This window comes from Megalobrama amblycephala, linkage group LG11 (assembly GCF_018812025.1).
Source record: "Megalobrama amblycephala isolate DHTTF-2021 linkage group LG11, ASM1881202v1, whole genome shotgun sequence".
NCBI classification, from domain to species: domain Eukaryota; kingdom Metazoa; phylum Chordata; class Actinopteri; order Cypriniformes; family Xenocyprididae; genus Megalobrama; species Megalobrama amblycephala.
In genome coordinates, this window is record NC_063054.1 from 38,702,305 (window position 1) to 38,722,263 (window position 19,959).

General features: G+C 36.5%; 1 protein-coding gene across 2 annotated transcripts; it reads left to right on the forward strand.

Annotated features, from left to right (window-relative positions):
- Nucleotides 1–4,490: 4,490 nt before the first annotated feature.
- On the forward strand, nucleotides 4,491–15,363 carry LOC125278618 (E3 ubiquitin-protein ligase pellino homolog 2). 2 transcript variants are annotated; one of them, XM_048207916.1, is made up of 6 exons: nucleotides 4,491–5,069; nucleotides 10,769–10,898; nucleotides 10,997–11,098; nucleotides 12,282–12,479; nucleotides 12,599–12,784; nucleotides 14,546–15,363. In XM_048207916.1, exons 1-6 carry the CDS (start codon nucleotides 4,996–4,998, stop codon nucleotides 15,197–15,199), a joined length of 1,344 nt encoding a protein of 447 aa, XP_048063873.1. In that variant the 5' UTR covers nucleotides 4,491–4,995; the 3' UTR covers nucleotides 15,200–15,363. The 2 variants fall into 2 exon arrangements, with proteins under 2 accessions (XP_048063873.1, XP_048063874.1); XM_048207917.1 differs by having other exon boundaries at nucleotides 4,504–5,069; nucleotides 14,600–15,363.
- The last annotated feature ends 4,596 nt before the right edge of the window (nucleotides 15,364–19,959 follow it).

Below are 19,959 nucleotides of genomic sequence, written 5' to 3' on the forward strand. Positions count from 1 at the left end.
CTAGGGTTCTTGATTTGGGTTTTCAAAAACACTTTATGCCAAAAAGGTTCTATATAGAACTTTAGGGTTCTTGACGCAATGTTAAGGAACACTTTATGCCAAAAAAAGGTTCTCTATAGAACTCTAGGGTTCTTGATTCAGTTTTAAAGAACACTTTATACCAAAAAGGTTCTATATAGAACTCTAGGGTTCTTGATTTGGGTTTTAAAGAACACTTTATACCAAAATGGTTCTCTATAGAACTCCAGCATTCTTGATGCAGTGTTAAGGAACACTTTATGCCAAAAAAAGGTTCTATAAAGAACTCTAGGGTTCTTGATTTGGGCTTTCAAAAACACTTTATGCCAAAAAGGTTCTATATAGAACTTTAGGGTTCTTGACGCAATGTTAAGGAACACTTTATGCCAAAAAAAGATTCTATATAGAACTCTAGGGTTCTTGATTAAGTTTTAAGGAACATTTTCTTCCAAAAAAAGGTTCTGTATAGAAACTCTTGGGTTCTTGATTCAGTTTTAAGGAACACTTTATGCCAAAAAGGTTCTCTATAGAACTCTAGCGTTCTTGACGCAGTGTTAAGGAACACTTTATGCCAAAAAGGTTCTATATAGAACTCTAGGGTTCTTGATTCAGTTTTAAGGAACACTTTATGCCAAAAAAGGTTCTCTATAGAACTCTAGGGTTCTTGACGCAATGTTAAGGAACACTTTATGCCAAAAAAAGGTTCTATATAGAACTCTGTGGTTCTTGATTTGAGTTTTAAAGAACACTTTACGCCAAAAAGGTTCTATATAGAACTCTAGGGTTCTTGATTCAGTGTTAAGGAACACTTTATGCCAAAAAGGTTCTATATAGAACTCTGTGGTTCTTGATTTGGGTTTTAAAGAACACTTTACGCCAAAAAGGTTCTATATAGAACTCTAGGGTTCTTGATTTGGGTTTTAAAGAACACTTTATGCCAAAAAGGTTCTATATAGAACTCTGTGTTTCTTGATTTGGGTTTTAAAGAACACTTTATGCCAAAAAGGTTCTATATAGAACTCTGTGGTTCTTGATTTGGGTTTTAAAGAACACTTTACGCCAAAAAGGTTCTATATAGAACTCTAGGGTTCTTGATTTGGGTTTTAAAGAACACTTTATGCCAAAAAGGTTCTATATAGAACTCTGTGTTTCTTGATTTGGGTTTTAAAGAACACTTTATGCCAAAAAGGTTCTATATAGAACTCTGTGGTTCTTGATTTGGGTTTTAAAGAATACTTTATGCCAAAAAGGTTCTATATAGAACTCTAGGGTTCTTTATTCAGTTTTAAGGAACACTTTATGCCAAAAAGGTTCTATATAGAACTCTAGGGTTCTTGATTCAGTTTTAAGGAACACCTTACGCCAAAAAGGTTCTATATAGAACTCTAGGGTTCTTGATTTGGGTTTTAAAGAACACTTTATGCCAAAAAGGTTCTATATAGAACTCTAGGGTTCTTGATTCAGTTTTAAGGAACACTTTATGCCAAAAAGGTTCTATATAGAACTCTAGGGTTCTTGATTCAGTTTTAAGGAACACTTTACGCCAAAAAGGTTCTATATAGAACTCTAGGGTTCTTGATTTGGGTTTTAAAGAACACTTTACGCCAAAAAGGTTCTATATAGAACTCTAGGGTTCTTGATTTGGGTTTTAAAGAACACTTTATGCCAAAAAGGTTCTATATAGAACTCTGTGTTTCTTGATTTGGGTTTTAAAGAACACTTTATGCCAAAAAGGTTCTATATAGAACTCTGTGGTTCTTGATTTGGGTTTTAAAGAATACTTTATGCCAAAAAGGTTCTATATAGAACTCTAGGGTTCTTGATTCAGTTTTAAGGAACACTTTACGCCAAAAAGGTTCTATATAGAACTCTAGGGTTCTTGATTTGGGTTTTAAAGAACACTTTATGCCAAAAAGGTTCTATAAAGGCTCTATAGGTTCTATAAGGGGAAATGTCTTAAATGTTTTCATAATGCTTTCATGTTTATTTCAATTTTTTTTTGTAATGAAGTATGTTTACAAGCTGTTTAATTGAGAAAATGTAATTAAAAATTAATTAATTACATTTAATTAATTAAACCTAAATGTATAAAATGACCCCATGATGGGATGATTCTATATATGAAGTGCCTGACAGAACTCTTTAAGGTTTTCGTAGTATTATCAATATTTGGAATCTTTTCTCTTATTCATTCGACCCATATCCCGCTCTCAGTGATCTTCTGGTCTGTAGAAATAGCTCAAGTCTGTCCTATAATGTGAGTTATAGCGATGCTTGCATCAGAAAACACCACTAACATGTGTTCAGGTTTACTGAATGTTTCTGGAAGGATGTTCTGTTCTAAACACGGAGACTTTATGGAATCTGTGGCATGTTCCCAATGGTTTCTTCACTCATTTTCACGCCCCCTGTTGATAATCTGCTTTCAGCCGGCGTCTTGTAAACAGAGAAATCTCAGGAACTTCAGATCCAGTCCTTTTATAGTGTTTCTTGAGTTGCTTTTCTCCATTTGAAACATTGCAGCATTGATCTCTGCCGTATTTAGCGGTGATCAAACTAAATCATAAAGTTTTTCTCCCACACTACAGATTTCTCAGCAGTGAACGTGACGTAGTTGGACTCTAGATAGAGCTGAGTCAGAGCAGACACTGATCCACCGTCCCATTAGAGTCGCTCAGGACACCATTAGTATGTGTTAGTGTTAGTGCACACGTTACAGACTCTGAACGTATGAGGCGCAGCTCCGTCTGGGGTTTCACTGTGAAATCAACAGGTTTTAATGCTCAGGATAGTCAGTTCAGCACATGTTCATGTGTAGATGATCCCGTGAGGGTTAAACGTGTTTCATCACCAGGAAAAAAACGTCCAAATGCATCACTGTGTGATATGTTGCATAAGATGTGTTTTCTCATTACTTTACATCATCAAAATAATTTTAACTTTACATGAGATTCAAACAGATTTTTAAGTCAATTTAAAATTACTGGAAAAACATCACCTGAAATGTCTATGCAATTGGATTGAACTTAAAAATTTAAAGTCGGTATGAAACAGAAGTCGCGCTGGTCTTTTCTTCTCTATTGTGTCGTATATCCGAGTGAAACGCTTCTCAAACAAGAACAAATGTAGGGCGGGGCTTGATTTTGTCTGTGGGGAATTGATTGGATGGTTGTGGTTTGCTATTGGTGGATCTCATGTGAGTGACAGGTTGCCCCGCCCTCATCATCAGTGAAGAGAAGAGATGCTGCAAGAGGAAGATATTCTGATTCAAGATTACCAGAACATGAATTTAACACAATAATGATAATTCAGTTATATTTTTGGTAACAATTTAAAATAAGTTTTCATTAATATGAACTAACAACGAACACTTTAATAGCATTTAATAATCTTTTAATATTTTTTATTTCAAGTCAAGTTCAACTAAATGAAAATGTGAAATATATATATGTAATTGTATTTCCGTTAACATTTATTTTATTTTAAGTAACACAAATGTCTTTTATGGTTTTATTTTTAGTTAAAACACAAGACACATGATTTAGTGTTTGGGGTTTGTTCTGATCACTGACATAATATGCCACATACTGATAAAATCATATTTACTGTAATCTTGTTTCTCTGGAATGGTTTCTTTTGTTTCCGTGGCGACTAACTGCTGCTATTATTGTGTTCTAAAGCAGTTCTTTACAGCAAACAATCCAGAGGAAAGAGAGGAAGTCGTCCTGAGCTCTGTTTCCTTCCTTCCTGTTGAAGGAATGCTGCAAACATGCTATAGCAATCATAAATAATACATGCAGCAGGTACTTATTTCTTATATTATATTCACTAAGTCACTCATTAAATGCAACTTGCAAAAAGTTCTTCATGCAAAAGTAAAAGAGAGATTTTTTTTAGATTTTCTGTGAGCTGAACAAGAAGATTTAACATATATTAATTCTTAATAGCATCTATTTCAGTAAGTTCCCACGCTTCACACTAAACATATACAACAGAAAATGTGTGTGTAATTATACGCCTCAGCCTCAGTTTAGTGCTTAATCATGTTGAGTTATTAATAATCAAAATGCAATTACAACAACTTGATGTTTTATATTAATGACCACTTTAGGACTGAAAGTGCAGCGGTAACTTCATTAAAACAGCAAGAATCACACAAAAAGTTCATTTGAGTTTAATAACTGTTAGTATTATTAATGCATATTATTTTATTTAGTCTTTTATTAAAATGAATACCACAAAGAAAAATGTTCTGTTGCCTATAACGCAAATAAATGATGCAAACAATAAAAATTGTGTACAATTTAAGAACAATTAAAGTAATTTCCTCTTTAATATTAATAATTGTATAATATTACATTAGCAGTATTTGTTCGATCACGATGTGCTTCATAGTTCCAAAACTATATTTAGTTTCTCCTCTATGATCCATATTGGATTATGTTCAGCATCAGACACAGTTTTACTCTATTTTACAGTGACGTAATGCTCAAAGGCAATCCGGGACACGTCATTGCGCGCAACACCGAGGGGTGCGCGCGCCTCAGAGATTTATGAATGAAAGCACAAAACGTCACGTTACTCCTTCACGACTGTCAGTTATACACACTAGTCGAATAAAAGTCATAAAGTCAATGATGCAGAGCCGGCCTGGACTCAGAGAAGCGCGCTGAAGCCGTGCGCGTCCCCCCGCCGCACACATGGCACGTTCCACTCCGCCGCGAGCTGTTCTTTCATCCGCCACCGCTCGTTTCTGGACCAGATGAACGGACTCGCTCCGAATTTTCACGCTTTACGACCCACGGAAGAGCCATGCGCTCGAGACGGCCCGTCTGTGGAGATTCACGCGCGCTTTACGTTTAAACCCGTCGCTTCTCATCGACACTTGATCTGTTTGACAGACTTGCGCGGCTCTCCGGGGCTCGATCCGGTTGTGTGATACCGAGAGCGGACCAGAGTGACGGTGTGTCCAGTCCCATGTTGCAGCCGAACCAGCACGAACATGCCCGCTCAAAAGATCCGGTGAAATACGGCGAACTGGTGATTCTCGGGTGAGTGATGCGCATTTACTACAGCAGCTCCGAGATTCACGATTATGTGGGTTTGTTACAATGTGGCAACATTGTTACATTTACATGAAAGTGTTACAATGTGGCAACACTGTTGGATTTAAAGGAATTTGTTACAATGTGGCAACATTGTTGGATTGAAACAAATTTATTACAGTGTAGCAACATTGTTACATTTAAATGAATTTGTTACAATGTGGTAACATTGTTACATTTAAATTAAAGTGTTACAATGTGGCAACATTGTTGGATTTTAATGAATTTGTTACAATGTGGAAACATTGTTGGATTTAAACAAATTTATTACAATGTAGCAACATTGTTGGATTTAAACGAATTTGTTACAATGTAGCAACATTGCTACATTTAAATGAAAGTGTTACAATGTGGCAACATTGTTGGATTTAAACAAATTTATTACAATGTAGCAACATTGTTGGATTTAAACAAATTTATTACAATGTAGCAACATTGTTGGATTTAAACATTTGTTACAATGTAGCAACATTGTTACATTTAAATGAATTTGTTACAATGTGGCAACATTGTTGAATTTAAACAAATTTATTACAATGTAGCAACATTGTTACATTTAAATGAATTTGTTACAATGTGGCAACATTGCTACATTTAAATGAAAGTGTTACAATGTGGTAACATTGTTACATTTAAATTAAAGTGTTACAATGTGGCAACATTGTGGGATTTTAATGAATTTGTTACAATGTAGCAACATTGTTGGATTTAAACATTTGTTACAATGTAGCAACATTGTTACATTTAAATGAATTTGTGACAATGTGGCAACATTGTTACATTTAAATTAAAGTGTTACAATGTGGCAACGTTGTTGTGTCATGATGAGATAGCCTGAACTCTAATGCAATTTATTTTATTAAGCGTAATTTCATCACGTTTACATTAAAACAATCAGTTGTTGTTAACATCATCGTGGCTGTGATTAACAGAATGGATGGCAGTGGGAGTGAACCTGTCAATGAAGTTAATTAGTCGTCAACTGATATTTGCAGATATGTCGACTGATATGCACATGAAAAACTGTTTGATCATAGTAAATAAGGTGTGAAGGAAATTTAGACAAATGCAATAACATTTAATGAAAACAAACATGTTTAAAAGACACTTAATATTCAGTGATATTATGGATCTGACTGAACTGAACAGATCTATCTGCTCTGAATAATGGCTGTATTGTCTTCTGTAGAGCTGAATCTGAATTAGTCTCATATAAGTTTGCATCATTGATTCTGTTTTAAAGCTGCTTTGAAACAATCTGTACTGTAGAAATAAAGCAGACTTGACATGTCCGTCCATTCTGTAAATTAAGCAGATAATCTGAGAATGGCTGAATTTAGCATGGATTAGGAAACAAAAGAGTTTTTGCTTGATGAATCGGTCGGTGCTGATCACTTCACAATGGACAAATATTATCAATCAGTCTATCAGTGTTATTAACAGAGGCTCATAGTTGAGCACAGCTGTGAGCGCGTGACATAATCCACTCAGGAAATGAGAGCGTAAAATGTTTCCGCCCACGCATGTGTGTGTGTGTGTGTGTGTGTCTCATATCAGGAAGTGCTTCTGCAGGGGCAGGAACTCCTCTAATATCCACACAGACACTCTGCTTCATCATGCTTCACCTTCCTCACATGATCTGACCTAGTGCAGGGGGAATCAGACCGTAATCAACTCAAGCCCGCTTTCAAACAGCTTCACAGTAATAAACAGGAAAAATAATGATCAAACGGAGTCATAATCTGTGTAAGGAAGCTCCAGTGATGCTGCTCTGGTCTACATGCATGAAGGATTTTCTTGTTGTTCGTTGTTCTTGTATTAAGGATATGAGAACAGTTTGAAGTCTCTCTGTTCGTTAATGGCATGCATTGGTGTTATTTTAGCATGAAATGTAATAAAAGCTCACTGAGATAAAACCGAGAGACTAGATGTAATAAAGTTCATGCTCTGTTCTTCTGGCAGCACCAGCCAAATATCTAGCGTCTTAAAATCCCCATCTAAAACACAATCTCCCTCATTGTGAGTAAATGTTGTGTCATCTCTGCAGGAATGTAATATGAAGATTATACAAAGTATCATTTATTTTTAACAACACTATGAAAGTGAATAGCACATATAAACATATCTTTGGGTCAGTATTGCCAAGTCCACGGTTTTCCCGTGGAATAGGGCTACCACGGGTTGATTTTTTTTTTTTTTTATGTCTGTTATGTTATGATCTTTACCCCCTGAAATGCGAATTTTAACAGGGGAACCATGTCAAAAATGCAGATTTTATCCCCCGGAATGCAATTTTTACTTGGGAACCCCGCCTGAAACGCTAGTTTTGAGTAGCAGTTGAGCGGGGTTTGTTGTGAAAACCTGGCAACCCTGCTTTGGGTACAATTATATGCGTCACATGACTAAACATGTGTCATGGTTTTCAAATACCTTCATTTTCACAGTACAAACCACAACGTGAAAACTGCGTTTTTCAATGTTAAACACTTCAGAAAGCTTGCGGGTCTCACTAGCGTTTCCATCCACCTATTTTTAAGTGCATTTTGGGATATTGCTTTAAAAAAAAACACGGTGAAAACTCAAAGATGCGCATAAGTTCAAAAAAATTGCAGTGGATGCATTTTTGTATTCGATAAACTGCGATGGCAACACATTTACTGAATAAATCCCTCAAAAAGTCACATGACTTTGCCTCATCAGAGGCTGTGATTGGATGACTGGACTAACCAGTGGACCAATCGTATCGCAGCATCTCAAATGTTGGTTTGGTGGTTCTGAAAGTCTGTCATCGGAATGATTCGGTTTAATTCCCTCCAGAAGCGTCTCACACGATTGTGTTCCCAAACATCTCTTGAACACGTGGGATGGAAACGCTGCTTTATTCGCAAATGTTTCATGTGATATTCCAAGTTAAAATCTCAACTTTGGATGCAAACAGAGCTACACTGTAAAAAAAAATCCCACTAAAATTTACGGTAAAAAAACGGCAGCTGTGGTTGCCAGAACTTTACCGTAAAAAATACAGTAGCAACGTAAAAAAAATCAGTTCAATTTACGGTAAAATAATGTATTTCATTAACTGATATAATGTTAATTTCCCAACCTAATGAAGTACTAATATCTGTTTTGTACCTTTATAATACACTGACAGCAAATCACAGTGGTGATAAGAGTCACATGATGAATCAAAGTTCATCACAAGCAGATTTTCACCATCATGGTAACATGCATGAAATTTTAAAAATGCAATAAACATTAATTTAACAACATTAGATGTAACATAAAACTCTAATGAACATAACTGATTAGAAAAAAAAGAGAAAAACTAAGAAGAAACAGAGTTATTTGTATCAAATAAATATATCAAATGTGAAGTGTCACGCAGGGAATTGTGGGAATGTCAATTTATGCTTTTTTACTGTAAATTTTACAATGAATTGTTATTTTTCACTTCCAAAAACTGTGAATTTAACGGTATTTTACCGTAAAATTTCATTAAATGTACCGTTAGATCTATTACAGTTATTCACCGTATACAGTACGGAAACTTTCTGTAAACCAATTGACAGTTTTTCACTGCAGCATTTTTACAGTCTTTTACTGTTAAAATCACGGTCATTTTTTACAGTGTAGTGTGCACAATATAGATGTAGCTTAAGTGATCAGACGCACATAAAACTGGTGAAAGATCCCTCAGATTCGCACTGAAGGAGCTGAACGAGAACTTTGATCCGAATTGAGCTGAATAATGACACTGTTGTCTTCTGTAGAGCTGAAATGGAATGCTTTTAAACCGTCTGTATTGTATAAAGCGCTTCATTGATCCATATGCGTTTACCTCAGTGGAAGGTCAGCATGCGACTATATAGAGAAAAGAGAAGCGTGTGAATATTTCATTGTGTGTGTGTGTGTGTGTTTGCATGCATTCATGCGAACTCAATCTCTGCTGCGACCGGTCTCAGTGTACAGTGCTGAAGTGGCAGTTTGACCGCTGTGGACACGGTCAGGCTTGCTTTACAGCAGCATCTATGCCACATATGAATATTTATCCGCTCATATGCCCTGAAATGCTGTGGTTTATATAAAAGATTGGCAGTATCACCCGCTCTGAGCCCAGCTGTGCCATTGAAACACAACACGCCTCGTTCTCTCCTCGAGTCTGAACAAAAGCGTCTTTCTCTTCTGGACGGCGTATACTGAGGTTAGTGTGGCAGATCAGAGCTCGTTAATTAGCTTATTATGGGCGTCACATGCATGCGATTGCCTCCGAATATCCTCAAATCTCTTGACTGAACTCTTGACTTTGCTTATGCTTTTGGTCTTAAAGGGTTAGTTCACACAAACATGAAAATTCTGTCATTAATTACTCATGTCGTTCCACACCCGTAAGACCTTCGTTCATCTTCAGAACACAAATTAAGATATTTCTGATGAAATCTGCTGTCTCTCCATTGACAGCTACACAACTACCACTTTCAAGCCCCAGAAAGGTAGTAAAAACACCATTAAATGTGACTCCAGTTGATTAACCCCAATTTTATGAAGCGACATGAGTGCTTTGTTTGTGGAAAAAAACATAGTTTACTAGTTTATTTACAAAATATTAATCTACAGCATGCATTCACAAAAGCAGCACAACCTATAATGCTACACAAGATGTAATATCAGTCTCTGGTGTCTCCAGAATGTGTGTGTGAAGTTTCAGCTCAAAATCCCCCACAGATCATTTATTATAGCTTGTCAAATTTGCCCCTATTTGGGTGTGAGCAAAAACACGCCGTTTTTGTGTGTGTCCCTTTAAATGCAAATGAGCTCCGCTTTCCAGAAGAGGGCGGAGCTTTAACAGCTCAACAACAACAAAGCTGGAGAATCTCACGCAGCCAAAATGACGAAAGTGTTCAGCCTTACATTGTTCAAACCGACACTGATGGAGAGACTCAGGAAGAAGTTACAACTTTTAGACGTTTCTGAATGGTTAGTGGATAAATTGATGTAGTTGCTGTGGAGTTGATTCAACTCATCCACTAGCATGTGCCGTCATGTTCATCTTTTGTGTTGAATTGACCCTCGTTTGTGAAGCAGTCCGGCGTAAAATGACGGCATGACAACAACACTCTACTACAACAACTCTTCCTCTTCTCTAAAGCAGCCCAACATGGCCCCGCCCCCTTTGTTGTGTGTTCTCAGGGGCGGGGTTTATGTAAATTTTAGGGTTTGTGATGTCACTAACCTGGGAAGAAGCTCGTTGTAGTCCCTACCAGTCGTTTAAGAAAATATCTCCTTGCATTGAACTTCGCAGATGTTGTTTATGCTCAAACAGCAACATTACACACTAACTAAAGTTTAAAAAAGTGAAATCATAATCAACCACTCCTTTAAATATGTAAAATAAATATGATTTTATTGCAGAAATTGTCATGCATGTTATTTACTATGGTTAAATGAATAAATAATGTGATGTCAAATATAGCCTGTCGACTTTATATTAGCCAATCACAGGGTTAGTTCACTATTTTAATTGATTTTACTAGTAAAATATCTTGAGATAATCAGTTAATGTAATGTGCAGTGTGATATGAGATGCTGTCACCTCATGGCGGATGAGGTAAAATCATGTTCTGGAGTAATATGAGTGTGTTCTGCAGGTATAATGGCTCTCTGCCGGGTGGAGACCGCGGTCGCAAGAGGAGCCGCTTCGCTCTTTACAGGAGGGCGAAAGCCAACGGCGTCAAGCCCAGCGCGGTGCACATCCTCAGCAACCCCCACGACAGCAAGGTGCGTGTTTTATTCAGCACACTGCAGGTGCATTGAGGTCAGCGGCCGAGGGAAACGCCTCTGGAGGGTTAGTGACACTGCATGACCTTTCGTTGCAGGCGGTGAACAGCAGGGGGCAGCACAGCATCTCCTTCACCCTCTCCAGGAACCAGACTGTGGTGGTGGAATATTGCCATGACAACGACACCGACATGTTCCAGGTGAGTCTGCAGAACATCATGTTCTGTTGAGTTCTGCTGGGTCAAAATCACCCTAACTGGATTCAGAGCAATCAATCAATCAATCAATAAAAACATTAATACTTTCCCACACATTACAAAAACATAAACATGTTGATATCATTAACTAAAACATTGAAATAAACTAAAATAAAAGGTAAATATTAGATAAAAAGAAAAAACTAGAAATGTTCCAGTTGAAGCACTAAAATTACTGGAAATAAATAAAAACTAAAACTGAAATAAATACAAATAATATTAATATTAAGAACAAAAACTGATAAAAATGACAAAAGCATGTAACAAAATTACTAAAAACTGAAAACTGAAAATCTAAAAATAAAAGCTCATTCAAAATATTAATATAAAATATAGTAGTGTAATAATACTAATAATAATAATAATACTGATGATTTTTAAACTTTTAAACAACAAAAGAAATCTGATAAAACAGTAAATCTTTAATCGGGTTAATATCATTAACTATTTTTTGTTAAGCGAAATAAAGCTGAAATAAAATAAAATATAAATATTAGATGGAAAAACATAAGCTAAAATGAAATTCAGAAATGTTGCTTTGGAAATAAACTGAAATGAGGTTTAATTTGTGTTTATTTCAATTTTAGATTTTATGTATTTCCAGATTTTTGCGCTTAAAAAGCAATATTTAGAAAGAACAACAACTAATAAAAATGACAAAAGCACATAACACAATTACTATTATATGAACTTTGAAAAATGAAAATATAAAAAGCTGATTCATAATATTAATAACTATAATAGTGTATAACAAATATTGACATAACACTGATGAAAATATTTTTAAAACTTTATTTAATATATTTGTTTTAATATTATACACTATATTTTTAATTATTATTATTTATTAATTTTAAATGTGAAATTTTGATTTATTTTTTATTATTTCTGAACAGTGGATCATGGGTTAAAAACATCTGCCAAATGGATAAAAGTAAATACCATTTATACCATAATACCAGTATATACAATTGGATAAATAATTATGTCCAACTTTACACAGAAATATATATAATATATAGCAAATCTCATGCAAAAAGTAACAATATTATCACCCAGATTTGACTAACTCAATAATGTGTGACCCGGGAAACAATATAAAGGCGGCATGATCCATGTTCTGCAGATCGGCCGCTCCACGGAGAGCCCCATAGACTTCGTGGTGACGGACACACCGGGAGGATCCAAGGAGAGCGAGGACTCGTCTTCGGCGCCCAGCACCATCTCCCGCTTCGCCTGCAGGGTCGTCTGCGACCGCAACCCTCCCTTCACCGCGCGCATCTACGCTGCCGGCTTCGACTCCTCCAAAAACATCTTCCTCGGGGTCAGTATTCATCCTGGGAAAGATGCTGGACGCAGTCGTCAGTTGGATAGCAGGCACTAATATTGCAATGTTTTTCAGCTCATGCACTATATGCATCTCGATATGCATCTCTCATGCAGGAGAAAGCAACTAAATGGAAGAATCCGGATGGTCACATGGACGGACTCACAACCAATGGTGTGCTGGTGATGCATCCGCTGGGATTCCCAGAAGAGCCCAAGCAGGGCCTGTGGAGAGAGATCTCGGTGTGTGGAGACGTGTACGCCCTCAGAGAGACCCGATCCGGCCCGATCCGCGGACAGCTGGTGAATATGACACGCATCCAGAGTGTTTGTGACCTGGAGTTAAATGATGTGCTGACCTAATAACAGCCTCATCTACTCAACACTGTGAATCACAATCGCTCGTAATTACTTTGTGAACCACAAGAGTGCGCTGATGGCCTGCGCTTCAGCAGAACGCCTGCTAATGTGATTTACAGCCGCTGTGAAAGCTCTCTGAATGATGGGTAATCTGTGAAGGCGCTTTATTCAGCTGATTACTTCCTGTTTATATCCAGCGTTTGCTCTTGTGCATGAAGTGTTTGGTGTTAAAGATCTGCAGATCACTGAAATATTTTGAAGAGTCTGTGGTACGGCTATTTTTCTGGTAAAAATGAATAATTAAATTAATACAATTTAATAATAATAATAAAAAAAAGATTTTAAAATGCCATAAAAAATCTCCAGGTCTACTGCGCTTGTTTGTATGGCTGCACAAATTAGCCAAAAAATTGACTATATATGACTAAATATATATATATATATATGAATATATATATATATTTCATAATATTATTGTTAGTATTTAAAAAAGTAATAATACAAAATAATAACAATAATTAAATAATATAATAAAGTTATAATAAAATAATTTATTATAACTTTACAACAATTGTAAAATAATAATGCTAATATTTATGGCTTTTATTTTCTTCATTTTAAAATATTTTGTAAAATACAACAGTTGTAAAAAAATTACTTTTTATTATTTCTCTTAAATACTTGTTTTTACTTTACAGTAAAATATTACAATAGTAATATTTCTTATTTTGTTTCTTAGATATTTTAATATTTAGACATTTTTCTTTAAGAAAATAATGTAGTAATAATTATTTATTTTACAGTACAACATTGATTTAATATTTAAATATTACTATATTTTATTTTACAGTTGCACCGTAAAATAAAATAATTTTATTACAGTATTTTATTTAATTATTTTCATATTAATACAATAGAAATATTTCTTTTAATTCTTTTTGTTATTTTAATATTTGTTTTAAATTTTTATTAATAATTTATTTTGCAGTACAACATTGAATTAACATTTAAAAATGAAGAAATTAAGACAACCTTAATATTAGTATTATAATTTTACTGTTTTACTGTAAAAAAATAACTTTATTATAGTATTTTATTTAATTATTATTTTCATATTACTTTCTTAAATACTAACAATAATATGAAATATTACAATATTATCATAATAATGTAAAATAAAATACATTTAATGTTTTTATTTGACAGTGAAATATCACAATAGTAATATTTCTTAATTTGTTTCTTAGTTATTTTTATATTTTTAAGAAAATAATGTAATGATAATAATTTATTTTGCAGTACAACATTGATCTAAAATTTGAAAAGAAGAAATTAAGACTAAGAAATTATTGTAATTTTACTGTTGTACTGTAAAATGTATTTTATTATAACTTTATATTATTTTATTCAATTATTTTTTTCATATTACTTTCTTAAATACTGATAATAAGATTAGAAAATATTACAATAGTAATTATTATTATTATCAAAAATAAAATTAATACATTGAATAAATATTTTTTTTTATTTTAGAGTGAATTACAATATTTCTTAGTAATTTTTATATTTTCATTTATTAGTAGTAATAATAAAAATAATTATTATTACTTTATAGCCATATTGATGTATAAACACAACATTTTGGCCAAATTGTGCAGCCCTGCACACAAACACAGCAAACCTGGACTTGTTTTTTTTTCAAAGCGCAGTCAGAAAGTCAGAACAATGGCAGCCCTCGTCACCGGTGTGTGTTTGCAGGCGCAGGGCGAGAGCAGCGCGCTGCAGGACGGCTCTCTGGTGGATCTGTGCGGAGCGACACTGCTGTGGCGCACCGCTGAAGGTCTGCTGAAAGCGCCCACTCTGCGGCACCTGGACGCCCTCCGCCTGGAGCTGAACGCCGCGCGGCCGCAGTGTCCCGTGGGCCTGAGCACGCTGGCCTTCCCCAGCCTCCCGCGCAGCCACAGCCTGGAGGAGCGACAGCCCTGGGCCTACCTCGCCTGCGGACACGTCCACGGCCGGCACGACTGGGGCCAGCGGCCCGAGCGCCACCGGGAGCGGGAGGAAGGCGCTTGCGGCGGGACGGGCGGCCGGCGGGAGTGTCCGCTCTGCCGAACGGTAGGGCCGTACGTGCCGCTGTGGCTGGGCTGCGAACCGGCCTTCTACGTGGACGCGGGCGCACCGACTCACGCCTTCGTGCCCTGCGGCCACGTGTGCTCCGAGAAGACGGTCAGGTATTGGGCCGAGACGCCGCTGCCTCACGGGACACACGCCTTCAGACCCACGTGCCCGTTCTGCTCGGCCCCGCTGTCGGGCACGCCCGGGTACACGCGCCTCATCTTCCAGGGGCCGATCGATTGATGAGGGGGCCGAACGAGGGGACGAAAGGGGTCGCGAGTCTCACTACAGGTCAAACGTTGGGAATAATGTTTTTGAAAGAAGTCTCTTTGTTTATTTAATCAAAAATACAGTAAAAATTGTGAAATATTTTTACAACGTAAATCAGCTGTTTTCTATGTGAATATATAGTAAAGTGTAATTTATTCCTGAATTTTCAGCATCATTACTCCAGTCTTCAGTGTCACATGATCCTTCAGAAATCATTCTAATATGATGATTTGATGCTCAAGAAACATTTATGATTGAAAACAGTCAAATTTTTATTTTTCAGGATTATTTGATGAATAGAAATTTCAAAAGAACAGCATTTATTTGAAATAGAATATTTTGTAACATTATAAATGTCTTTACTGTCACTTTTGATCAGAATTAAACTGCTAATTTATTTATTTATTCGTTTTTAAAGTCTTATTTACCCCAATCTTTTGAATGTAGGTGACAGTTTCCACACAAATATGACTGTTTTCAACAGTGATAATAATCATAAATGTTTCTTGAGCATCAAATCATCATATCAGAATGATTTCTGAAGGATCATGTGACACTGAAGACTGGAGTAATGATGCTGAAAATTCAGCTTTGATCACAGGAATAAATTACACTTTACTATATATTCACATAGAAAACAGCTGATTTACATTTTTACTGTATTTTTGATCAAATAAACAAAGATACTTCTTTCAAAATCATAAAAAAAAACACGAATTATTCCAAAATTTGACCGCCAGTTTAAATGTGACGCATATAATAGTAGCTCTGCGTCTATGAATGATGCTGCCTTCAAGTCATAAACACATGAATATCGTCAGTGTCATATATATATCTTTATTTGAGTGCCAACTATATGAGTTTGGGGTGTCGATTAATAAGTTAAATGTTAACTGCAGTTAGTCACACCTAAAAATGATCATTCTGTCATCATTTACTCTTTCTTCTGCTGAACACAAAAGAAGATACTTTAAAGAATTTTCAGTTTTGGTTCCCACTGACTTCAATTGTATTTTTATCATTGAATTTTTCAGTAGCGTGACTGCAGTTCTGATGCTTACTTTTCTGGTGACAAGCTAATTTTGCCAAAAAAATGATCTCTTGAAGGCAGCATTGGTTTGCAACGCAGAGATTCCCGACCCGTTTCGCCCCTCGACGGCCGACGCTCTCTCCGTACATAGACCGAACCTCAACATCTCGCACAACACACACTAGAAAGTACAAACTCCTTTATTAAAACGCTTGTTTTCAGCAATAAACACAACTAGAAGATCAACCAGAGAGATGCAAGCGGTTCGAGCCGTGTACTTCCCTCAACCATGGCTGAACCTGGCCTTCACCGAAGGGCTTTACTGCTCACTAACAGTTCAGCCCTCCTGATTTCTGTTTCTTTTCCTTTATTTTTAGAATGTTTTAGCATTTAATGACAGTTGTAGCTGCAGTATATGCCGTAGTCGTTTGAAATTGTCAAGATGTCATATTTTTCTACATGACTGTGTTACTAAGCTTGTTTAGTAACTTGTTTTATATACAAGTGTTTCACATATAGCAGTATATAGATTATATATATATATATATAAATATAAATATATATATTATTTTCTGTACATGATATGATTTGAGTCCAGGAGAGTTTGCTGAAGAAGGAATGCCTCACTGTGCCGACACGCGTCCCGTATGATGAATGTACGATTCCGGCGCTTCGTAACCGTCTACGATCTCCCTGGTGCTAACGACGATTTCAAACGATTCTTTCACGCTAAACTTCACTGATTGTTTCACTTCAGCGCTTTATGATAACTTTCATCAATACGTCATGAACAAACTCTCAGATAAGAAGCGTTTACTAATGCTCTGTTGACTATATTAGTGGTTATCAGTATTAAAATGAAAAAGTGCATCATGGAACCATCGATTCCTATAAAGATCCTTTATTTTTAAGAGCAGTTACTGTATATTTAGGGGCCAAGCACTGAAGGTGTGTAGTAGCCCATAGAACTACTTGCGGGGAGGTTATGAAATTTGGCACACAGAAAGAAGATCGTCTGAACTGTCACCATACCAAAATTGGAGTCTCTAACTCAATCCCTCTAGCGCCACCAACTGTCCACATTTTAACTTACATTTGTGCTAATAACTTTTGGGACTGTAAGGGCTTTTTTCTTTTGATCTGCGCCCTATTTTCCACCATGAAAATGTCATCATCTTCAGACCTTGTCAAAAAAACGCATTCATCAAACAGTTCTCGAATAACGTGCGAAATGTAACGCCAAAATGAACGTGAGGCTATATATCCGTAATGCTTTACCGTATTCTGCTCAAACTTGGTGTGTGTTATGACAACCATGACCTGAGGCTACTTGCACCATTTCAGCGCAGTGCCACCTAGAGGTCAGGAGATACGAAAAATTGCAATTTTGCTTATAACTTCTGAACGGTTTGACCAAAAATCAATCTACTCTTGAGTCTATGGCAGATCATTGAACTGCTTGCGGGAAATTTGGGACACTGATAGAGGACAGTCTAAACTGTCACCGTACCAAATTTAGAGTCTCTAACTCAATCCCTCTAGCGCCACCAACTGTCCAAAATTTCACTTACATTTGTGCTAATAACTTTTGGGACTGTAAGGGCTTTTTTCCTCTGATTCCTTGATTGCACCCTATTTTCTGTCATTCTTCAGATCATGCCAACAAAATGTTATGGAATTCAAGTTGATTCGTCAAACCGTTCTCAAATATCGTGCAATCGAGTTCTACAAAGGTCCCGCCAAATTGAACGTGAGGCTGTATTTCCGCAACGCTTTACCGTATTCTGCCCAAACTTGGTGTGTGTTATGACAACCATGACCTGAAGCTACCTGCACCATTTCAGGGCAGTGCCACCTAGAGGTCAGGAGATATGAAAAATTGTAATTTTGCTTAGAACTTCTGAACGGTTTGACCAAAACTAAATCTGCTCTTGAGTCTATGGCAGCCCATAAAACCGCTTGTGGGAAAGTTATGAAATTTGGGACACTGATAGAGGATAGTCTGAACTGTCACCGTACCAAATTTAGAGTCTCTAACTCAATCCCTTTAGCGCCACCAACTGTCCAAAATTTCACTTACATTTGTGCTAATAACTTTTGGGACTGTAAGGGCTTTTTTCATCCGATTCCACTCATGACGATTCGATTGCATTCTATGATATCACTTTCTGTCATGAACATTTTTCCACCATTTAGAATTTTATGAAAACCCTACTTTTTTGAACTCCTCCTAAAGGGTTTGTCCAGTTTGCGTGAAAATTGGTATGTAGTATCTACTCACACTAGGCCTGTTCCGATTTTCATGAAAATTGAACCAGATCATGCCAACAAAATGTTATTGAATTCAAGTCGATTCGTTAAACCGTTCTCGAATATCTTGCAATCGAATTCGACAAAGTGCCTGCCAAAATGAACGTGAGGCTGTATCGCCGCAATGCTTTAGCGTATTCTGCCCAAACTTGGTGTGTGTTATGACAACTATGACCTGAAGCTATTTGCACCATTTCAGCGCAGTGCCACCTAGAGGTCAGGAGATATGAAAAGTGGCTATTTTTGATTATAACTCTTTAGTTTTGGTGTAGCATGCCGAGTTGAACGATACCCAGTTTTCCCATATCGGCCACATTTGTCATAAAATGCTATATTTTACAAACGCATTGGCGTATCGTTACAAAAGTCGGAATGCGTCTTTGGGACCATGCCCTGACGGTGCTAAAAACATTTTGGGGCAAAGTTATAATGACATTTTCAAAAATGGTAATAACTTTTGATTAAATTAGCCTATTGTAATGATATATTTTTGGGGTCATGCCAAGAACATAGATACCAATTTTGCCATAGTTGGCTAAACTTCCATTTTGATTTTCTTTAAAACCTACTTTTTCGAACTCCTCCTAGACCATTTGTCCTGATTTTCGTAAAATTCGAGTCAGATCATCTTCAAACTGTGCCGACAAAAATTTATGGATTTCGTTTCTATAGACAAAACCATTTTCGTACACCGCAGCAACAAATTTGAGGCATGTTGCCAAAATGACTCTAAAGGCTGCAATGTTTTGGCATATTGACACCAAACTTGGCATGTGTCTTTGTCACCTTGCTCTGACCACACCACATCAATTTAGTCACAGCGCCACCTATTGATCAAACGAGATAAACCATTAAATCAAATTACAAATGACAGTATTTCAGCCTTTTTGTCTATCTTAATATACCTTTAATTGCTCATTGTTGCAGTTGGTCTGGATGCATATTATCCTGCCTTCATGCATGGCCCCTTAATCGCTGCTCGCAGCTATATTTGCATTCATGCATTTGGCAAACATATTTATCGACTGCATTGTATTCCAGCTATACATTTTTTTTAAAATAATGCATTTTATATTAGTTATTAGAGTGGACGAGAACACCTCAGCAACTCATGACACACTAGATGCATGACATTATAGTGCAAAAATGTTATTGATGAAAGTTATTTTTATAAAGTGTTACAGGTAGTCGTCACACATATGCCTGCACACCTCGCACTGTGCATCTCCAAGCATTATAAGCTAAGCACTCGACAAAGCTTCGTATTGCAGGGTTTAGAGATCGAACAGCTCTACTTTACCTCACAAGCTATAGAAGAGACCTCAGTTTATGACCCTATTTTTACCCTCCGATAAAGCCGTTTGGATTATTTTTCACCTACGTCGTGTTCCCT

Bases quoted from the DNA above. Each gene is read 5' to 3' on its own strand.
- LOC125278618 (XM_048207916.1), top strand. From the start codon at position 4,996: ATGTTGCAGCCGAACCAGCACGAACATGCCCGCTCAAAAGATCCGGTG. The intron at 11,099-12,281 runs GTGAGTCTGCAG...CATGTTCTGCAG, and splicing joins ACGACACCGACATGTTCCAG to ATCGGCCGCTCCACGGAGAG. The intron at 12,785-14,545 runs GTGAATATGACA...TTTTTTTCAAAG, and splicing joins GCCCGATCCGCGGACAGCTG to CGCAGTCAGAAAGTCAGAAC.